The 9079-nt window shown below is 36.7% G+C and overlaps 2 protein-coding genes across 2 annotated transcripts in view; one reads left to right on the plus strand and one right to left on the minus strand.

The window, feature by feature from the left end:
* LOC108566975 (transferrin) lies at window positions 1-2597 on the plus strand. Its single transcript, XM_017927136.1, has 7 exons — window positions 1-158; window positions 224-326; window positions 387-526; window positions 591-869; window positions 970-2207; window positions 2272-2415; window positions 2478-2597. Exons 1-7 carry the CDS (start codon window positions 80-82, stop codon window positions 2565-2567), a joined length of 2073 nt encoding a protein of 690 aa, XP_017782625.1. The 5' UTR covers window positions 1-79; the 3' UTR covers window positions 2568-2597.
* Window positions 2598-2700: 103 nt separating this feature from the next.
* The window catches only part of LOC108566981 (neuropeptide Y receptor type 2-like), a 20931-nt gene continuing 14552 nt past the window's right edge, over window positions 2701-9079 (minus strand). The window contains exons 2-4 of the mRNA XM_017927150.1: window positions 7864-8155; window positions 4673-4829; window positions 2701-3689 (exon numbers count right to left, since the gene is read on the minus strand). Of these exons, the coding sequence (XP_017782639.1) occupies window positions 2760-3689; window positions 4673-4829; window positions 7864-8057 (1281 nt within the window). The 5' untranslated portion in view covers window positions 8058-8155 and the 3' untranslated portion in view covers window positions 2701-2759. The remainder of the gene's footprint in view (window positions 3690-4672; window positions 4830-7863; window positions 8156-9079) is intronic.

Consider the following 9079-nt stretch of genomic DNA (forward strand, 5'->3'; position numbering starts at 1 on the left):
CCGGCCGTGAGCAAAACGCCGGCAACATTCGCAGTTCGGTGTTTGGGGAATAAGAAATCTGCAAATCCTGCGACGAGACATGAAGATTTTCCTTTTTCTGGCCTTGGCCATCTGCGCCGCCAACGCCCGTTTGGTTAGGCGAAGCGCTAATGCCGAATGTGAGTTTTACCACGAAGATTTGTAAAAATTATTGATATAATTATATATTTTTTTTATGTAATAGTCAAGATGTGTGTTCCTGAAATAATGATGGATGATTGCAAAGAGATGATTCAACAGAAAACTAAAGCCACCGCTAAGATCGTTTGCATCCCAGCTAGAGACAGGTATTAATTATATAATATAGCATAATTTGTTGAACTGGTAATAATTAAATTAATTTGCAGAATTGAATGCATCGAGAAGATCAAGGAACATGTAGCTGATTTCGGTATGGTGGATCCTGAAGACATGTACGTTGCCGCTAAACTTCCAGACAGCGATTTTCAGGTTTTCGAAGAAATCCGCACCATCGAAGAACCTGAAGGTGATTAATCATTATTTTTTGTTGTTGTTTTCGTTTTTTAATGTATTCGTATTGTTGTTTACAGCCGAGTTCAGGTATGAAGGTGTCGCTGTCGTGCACAAAGATTTGGAGATCAACAGCGTTCAAGGCTTGAAAGGTTTAAGATCTTGTCATACCGGAGTGGGCAGAAATGTGGGATACAAAATCCCCTTGACCAAGTTGAAGAACATGGGCATTATTGGTAATTTAGCCGAACCCACTTTATCGCCACGCGAAAACGAACTAGAAGCCTTCTCCAAGCTCTTCTCTAAGGCTTGCATCGTCGGAAAATGGTCCCCTGATGCAGACATTGACTCCAAAATGAGTAAGTCTTCCAATCAGAAATTTTAATATTATTCATCGCACATAGTGTTTAAATCTTTACTAAGAATTTGTCATTAATTCAAATACTCTTTTTTTTTTAGAGAAACGCTTCAGCAATTTGTGCGAGCTTTGCGAGCACCCAGACAAATGCGACTACCCAGATAACTTCTCCGGTTACGATGGTGCTTTGAGATGCTTGGCCCATAACAACGGTCAAATCGCCTGGACCAAGGTCATCTACGTCCGCAAGTTCTTCGGTCTTCCTGTTGGAATAACTCCTGGTCAACCCAGCGCCGAGAACCCAGACAATTTCGCTTACTTCTGCCCAGATGGTTCCAAGGTACCAATCACCGGAACTCCATGCAGATGGGCCGCTCGCCCATGGCAAGGATACATGGCCAACGCCGCCGTTGTTAAGAACATCGACGAGTTGCGCAGGAAGATCGAGAATTTGAACGACGAAGGATCCAAATCCCATGCCGAATGGTTAGAAAAAGTTTTGGAAATCAGCGACAAGAACGTACCCAAAGAAACTAAACTGATCGAAGCTCAGAACTACTTGGACAAAGCCAATTACACTGATGTAATTGAACGCGAATACGGACCACCCTACAAAACGATCAGATTCTGCGTAAGCTCCAATGACGGTTTGGAGAAATGCAAGGGATTGAGCAAGGCCGCCTTCAGCAGGAACATCAGGCCAAGGTACGAATGCGTTCTGGAGACGAACTGCATGGAAGCTATCCACAAGAAACGCGCCGACATTGTCACCATTCCAGCTGATCAACTCAGCGTTGCTCTCTCCAAATACGAACTTAAACCCATCATCGAAGAAAATTACGGAGCTGATGTCTACGCTGTAGCTGTTGTGAAGAAGGACTCAGCCATCAAGAGCTTTGCCGAATTGAAGGGAAAGAAGTCCTGCCACACCGGTGACAAAATGGCCGGTTTCTACGCCGTTGTTAACATCCTGAAACGTTTGGATCTGTTGACCAAACCCGAAGATTGTAGCGCCGGCAACGCTTTGGCCGAATTCTTCGGTCAAGGATGTTTGGCCAAATCTCAAGGGGAATTGGTTTTGAACGCTAAAGCTAAGGAAAGTCTCTGCGGCTTGTGCGAAGACAAGGAGGCTTGCTCCATGGGAGACAACACTTGCTCCAGGGCTTTGCAGTGCTTGGACAGCGAAGGAGACGTCGCTTTCGTTAAGAGTTCAGTATTCAGTCATATCTCTCCAGAGCAGAAGGCCAACTACGAATTGCTTTGTCCAAATGGTAAGAGGGCTCCTCTCACCGATGCAAGCACCTGCAACTTGCTTCTGAAACCTTTGCCACCAAGCATGGTAAGTTAAACAAATAATAGCAAACATTTACAGGATAATTAATTAATTACATATTTATTCACAGGTTGTTACCACCAAGGAAAAGACCACGCAAGAAATCGAAGAAATTGAAAGCTGCGTTTTGTCCACCAGCCAATTATTCTTGAAACGACCAGATTACTTCAGGCTGTTCGGCGAATTCAACGGAAAAATGAATTTGCTCTTCTCCGTAAGTTAAACCCAATTAACAACATTATTTGTTTTGCTATAATTATTGTTTTACTTTTGCAGCGCACCGTAAAATCTTTGAAATCTATTCACGATTTCGATGAGAACACCATCAAGAAGACTTTGTCCGTCGTCCAAGATTATTGCCATTAAGTTACTACTAATTTTTATCTGTAATACAGAAGACTTGAAATAAAAATATTATACTTTATTTACATTTATTATTATTATTTAACAAAACAAACTTATTACAAAATAATATAATAAAATGGAAATATTTCTCTCATTCTCTTAATCTTGTATATTTGGTTGCTTAATGCGTTTAAGTACAGAATGTATTGGAATTCAGACGACGTCGTTGGGATTCTCGCTCACTGAGTTGATGGAGCTCTGCTTGATGGCAGTTTTGTACGAGCCGAAATTTCTGCAACTGCTCGGAGTGAACGTTGCATTCTCTCTGATTATTTTCGTGTTTTCCTGGTGATCGTCGGAGTTGCAGCAGAGCTTCATCAGGCATGAGCGAAAGTTATCGCTGAGAACGCCGTACAGCAACGGGTTGACCACTGTGTTCAGAAAAGCTATGACCAAGGAGGCTATGAAATGGTAAGATCGGAGAAAAAAGTTGCGATCTTCGGTTGGTCTACGACCATCCAGGAAGATGAGCAACATGACCAGAGTTATCGGCAACCACATTATTAACACTACTATTACGTTTAGGAACAGGACTCGGACCACTCGTATGTGTTTGTGGAGCCGGAGCTCTTCGTGGTGCGAAAGAGAGCCGTGACGACCGGTCGTGGACATCTGACTGTTTGAGAATTTCCTCGGCCACGGCGCGAATATGTCGGACATGCTCACTTCGCTCTGGCGGCGAATTTCTTTTTTGTCTGAGCTGACCATCACGCAGGAGGTAGCCCAAGTGTTTTTGGTGGATAGGATCTTCTTGAAGATCCTATGGTAGTTGTAGACAAGGACAATCATCGGCATGAGACAGGCTATCATCAGGACGGGGATGATGAAGCATAGGGCGTAATTGATGGCTTCGGATTTGGGGAATATCATCGTGCAGATGAATCCTCCGTCTTCGGTTTCTTGTTGTCTGAACCACAGAGGAACTGGGATGAAGATGGCCGAGGTTAATACCCACGTTAATCCGGAATACAAAGAAGCTTGTTTCGTTGTTATCTTGGAGCGGTAAGGTGGAACGACGATGCATCTGTATCTATCCATGCTTATCAACGTCAGAGTCCACAGCAGAACGATTCCGGATACAAACTGAAACAGAATTTGACTTTGTAAAATACACAATTATAAATATAGATTAAGTAGACACAAAAAATGATGTTATAAACAATTAGACAACTCAAATATGCTGATCAATATTGCATTAAAGGTACAAAAAAGTCACTATGGTTCTAGTGACTATAGAACTTGATTTAATAGAAGAGCAATTCTGATAATGGATCCAATGATTATTCTTAGTTTAACCATTAAATATTCAAATGTTTACTACTAATTAAATTGTTTGCTTTTCGCAAATACATTTCCATACCTATTATTTTTTTTTATGAAAGGTATTCGTGGAAACGACTGAACAATAAAAGGGATCGCAATCCGAGCAAAGCAGGTGCAACGGACGCGCCCACCAAACCAAAGTAAATGAGAAGGAAACACACAGGAAACGAGGCAAACAAACAAACAAGAGAGAGAGAGAGAGAAAAAAAAACGAGAAGTTTCTCTTTATTTTTACCGGGAAAATATTTAGATAGCTTTTTCCACGTAGCCTTTTCAGCATTCAGTTTGCTTTCCGCAGATTACCTTTTCCCGCAGACGATAAAAAGAACACCGCAAGAACAACAAAGAGTAATTTGTGTGTATCCGACGAGGCTTCTTCTTATGCAAATTTGAATAGGTATATGAATCATTTCCATTAACGTTTAAACAGTTTTGAACACTTTATATTATACAAAAGCAGACGTGGAGTCTCGCATAATTGTAATCGCCGGAGGAAGTGCGAGATGATAAACAAAGTTATGTTCAAAAAAAAAATAAGTGTGTGTTCTCTTTGTGTATTAAACGGTGCAAAATCCGTAAAAAGTATAATGAAAAAATATATATAAAAAAAACAAAGAGTTTATTTTCGCTCTTCCGTTGCGAGTTATTGCGAAAACAAATAAAGATCTGATGCATTGGATGTACTTTATTGTATTTTTAGCACGGATGCGGGCGAAAATAGATGGGAAGGTGATCAACGTTACCTGTGTGTAGGGGATCAATTTGCAGGCTACATCTCCGAGTACCCAGAACGGTGTGACCCTTGAGTAAGCCACCGCTGGTATCGAGAAGGCGAATAATAAATCGGCAGCAGCCAAATTCAGGACGAAGTTGTTCGTTACTGTCTTCATATCTGGATATCTAAAATATAAACAATTAGAATAGATAGATTGAAACGATTATGATGGTATAAGATTGGAAACGTTCAAGGTTTTATTTTTATTTTGATGTCTTTTGGTACAAGTTTATGTAATTATACGTTTGCAATGCTATTATGTATTATTTTCAGCACTTTTATGCAAGTAATGTTATTGTATAATTGCTGCAATCAGTATTGTAATTAAAGTAAATTAATGTTTGTCTTTTCAACCAATTATAATTGTTAAATTAATTAATAAATTCGAATTCTGTTATTATTATTATTTCAATATATGTAGTTTATACATAAATACAATATGTGAATTTCATTCTAAAATTAACATGTACCTGCGGAAATCCCAAAACTGCGCTTCGTCTCGATAATTATTCAGAACGAACGCTCTGCAATTGCAATTAGATTAAATGCAGCGGTTTTAGTCCAATATATTGGTAGTTAATGGAAAGTAATTGCAATGCGTCGGGCTGTCAATTAGCAGGATTTTCCCCACTTCCTCTCTCTATCTATATCTACCTTTGTTTTTCCGCTGTAAACTTCTGCTCCTAATTCATTGCATCGGACAGGAAAATAGGAAAGTTTAAAGAAGTCGTTTCGCGCATCGAGCGATGCCATTTGGAAATCGTGCAACCGTGAAAAAGCAAAGGGATGTAGAGAGAAGGGAAAAGAAACTGGAAAATCCTCGCAGATGAAACGGAGAAAATAAGGTTTAGTGGGTGGTAGGCTTCCTGTTTGGCGTGTGGGGGATGGAAATCCAAGAATATATGCAAATTGCTTAAAAAGGCTATTGCCGATTTTATTTTTAGCGAAACGCCCTTTCAGTATTACTTAAATTCACTCTATCGAATTGATGCTACTGCGTCTTTAATTCCGGATGCCCATTGATTTTTATGTACAATTGAAATGCACTCGTTCAATACTTTGTTTCAACGTTCTGAAAATTCATATACGAATCTATGTAGTATATATTTCAAGCGAATTTTCATTTCATGTGAATAATTGCATTATTCTAATTAAGTTCATTATTGAATTGAAATATAAAACTATGTAAGTAGGAATACTTAAAATTTGATTAATTCGTATATAAAAATTAATTTTCTTCTAATAGTAAAAATATCTTAAGAAAAACTTCAATATTTATTCTTTAATTTTCTTTGTTTCAAATATGATTATTTAACATAAAAAATCATTTCTATTAGTTATAATTTTTTTTCCCAATTATTAAGAATATCTTAATTAAAAATTAAGTGATTATTTCATATATTACAGACAGTAGAACCTGTTTTTGTGCGGTCCTTTTTTATTTGATTTTATGTTTGTGCGATTTTTTTTTTCGGTATATGGAATGCAACCAATTTCAACGGCGTTGGAACCATTGTAATGTTTTCTATCAGTGTACAGCCTGATCAAACGATTCTGTTAGTCGATTTTGAACCAATTCATCACAAGAAGAAGCGCATTTTGGAGTAACACGAGTAGAAGTGAATCATGTATGTGCATTTTGAAAATTTCTTGTACAATGAGAACTTATGCACTTTCTCATCTATTACGTAAATCTTTAACGTATTTTTTAAGTGCGATTTTTTATGTAATGTACAAAGTTATTTGTTATATGTAAGAATTTATGAAAATGTCGAATATTTTTTTGTGTGATTTTTTTATACGATTCTTATCTACCGCACAAAAACAGGTTTTACTGTATATTTTTACATTAAAGATGTGTTGATTGAAACTTTACAACTTAGGACGTTTAAGTATACACAATTTTATTACAATTATATCAAACTGTACGAATATCTTATCAAATATTTTATTGTTTCAGTTGAACTGTTAAATATGTCATGGTTAAATTATCTTTTATCGTGGTCTCTTTTATTTACTGCTTTTACCATTTAACCGGATATGAGGAATTTATGTTTCACGAGATCCGTGTGCATTTAACTAATCCATAAAATGTGGCGTACGAATGCAAAATTTATGCAATTCAAAGCTTCAATAATAACCAAAGCGGACGGAGGCAAATTCAGGTATTGATTTCCGTGTGTTTCTGTTTTTTGTTAACTGTGTGGCATTATTAAACAATACATAGAAAATAACAGTTGTTGTTTTATAAAATATTGACAGATTTGCATACTTTATTGAATAATAATAATAGAGTTCAGTCATTGATTTATTTAATAAATATTAAAATTTATAAAGTAAAATGGAAATATTTGAGAACTTTGAATTAATGAATGAGCTTACAGAACTTACGAACAAAATTCTGTTTTGTTGCATTTGTTTCTTTTGTCGTTTAAATAATTGTGATGTCTACATAGAAAAGTATTTGTAAGTAAGTATTTTATTTATTTTAATCTATTTTTTCAATTTTATGCAGTCAGTAATATAATAATAAAAACCATGATAAAGTGTGGTAACATAAGTATATTTTGAAATTTTTAAAATTCCCCCGGTTTACGAACAAATTCGACTTACGGACAACTTTTTGGAACGGTACTAGTTCGTAAGTCAAGGTACATGAGATTTTCTATAAGTACCATCCAAAATAAGCAAACAAAGACAAGGGAAATGAAGACAAAATGTCAAAAATTATCCAAAATTTATAAAGGTTTTACATTTTTATAGTGAAAATGATCTTGATTTAGGAAAAAATGTTAAATGAAAGAGAAAAACTATTTTCGAGGAATAAGTTGCATTATTCGTTAATCGAGGTATAACTATATTCAATTAGAAAATACTGAGAGTATTCGTTATGTTAAGCAAATTGTACTTAATTATAATTGTAATGTATATATCTTTTGTGACTGAGCAGATCATTAATGACCTATTCAGGATGAAGATAATCTTGGAACCAATCAAATATAATCCATGCATTATTAGAAGTAAGCATTTTCTAATTAGTTTTCTTTAATTAGAAAAACTGAATGCATTTACTTATCCTGTTTGACTAAGTAGTTTGTAACTTGTCAAGTATTGTGTAGTTGGTTGTAGGTATATTTTTTTGTTTTTTGTTTTACTTACCGAAAAACGCACGTCGCTATAGCAATGTTCGTGACTATGGACACAAGGAAGATGATTGCGAAGACGGCGACCTCGAATGCTACCAAACTAGTGGACCTGTCCCCGAGCTGGTTGAAGTACGTGAAGAAGTAGCGTCCACCCCAGCCGCTGACGTTGTCGTGGCCGAAGACGTAGGAGGAATTCCAAGGAGTCATCTCGTTCTCAGGTCACACCAAGATCACCATCAACACCCAAGAAAAGATCGAACACGGTCGTCTCTCATATCAGCAGCAGCATCAGTAGCAAAAACCACCTATAAAAGGTAAACGTTTGATGTACGAGTTCGCACGTTGCGCAAATTAATGAGCCGCTTTAATTGCATATGCATCCGAGAGACGATGATGAATCTATTGATTCATCAGTCTCGAGGACCACCGCTCGCTCCGCATTTCAATTACGAGCGCGCACTGCTTGCTCCTTCTGCGACGATTTATGATGTGCTTCGCTCAGCGACGATTGCGAACACGAAACACAACAATAGAGAATTGTAACAACATGCAGGAATAGAAAAAAAGTGAAACGTTTACAAATTCATACCTCTTCACATACCTCGCAAAGTGCAACATTATAATTAATTTTTCTTATAACCGTGACTCATCTGAATAACAATTATATATATATATGTAATTAAACGTCGGTGGATAAGAAAATTGAGACAAACATTCTTTATTGAACGTAATAGCTTTTAATTGCCTGCAATGGATCTGTTTGCTGCTATTACCATGCATTTAGCACTTAATTTCAAAAGAATGAAGAAAAAAAAAACGCAACAATGATTTGCTGGGACAAGTGATAATTCGATTATAGAAAGTGTTCGATAAAAATGTATCCTTCGTACGTGAATGGAGTTTAATTTAAATTTTATGCAAGGCATTCAATAGATTCGCGTAATCTCGAGGAATGAAGTCATTACTTCATTATTTTTTCTTCTACTACTAATCAAGCCCCAATTATTGATGTGTTTGCGGCTCTTTCGGAATGCAACCAATTGTTACATTTTTTTTTCTTCTACTTTGCAGACCTTGGCTCGGTTTTTACGCCGAGTGCATTCCACCTCTTCATTTATTTATTTTTTTTTAAATATATTTTTTTTACTTTTACGATCTGTCGAACTTAGCCTTAGCACTCAAATTTATCTTTTTTTTATGTCATCTTACCATATTTTATGCTACAGAAC

The sequence above is a fragment of the Nicrophorus vespilloides genome, unplaced genomic scaffold (assembly GCF_001412225.1).
Source record: "Nicrophorus vespilloides isolate i.1.1-1 unplaced genomic scaffold, Nicve_v1.0, whole genome shotgun sequence".
In the NCBI taxonomy this organism is placed as follows: domain Eukaryota; kingdom Metazoa; phylum Arthropoda; class Insecta; order Coleoptera; family Silphidae; genus Nicrophorus; species Nicrophorus vespilloides.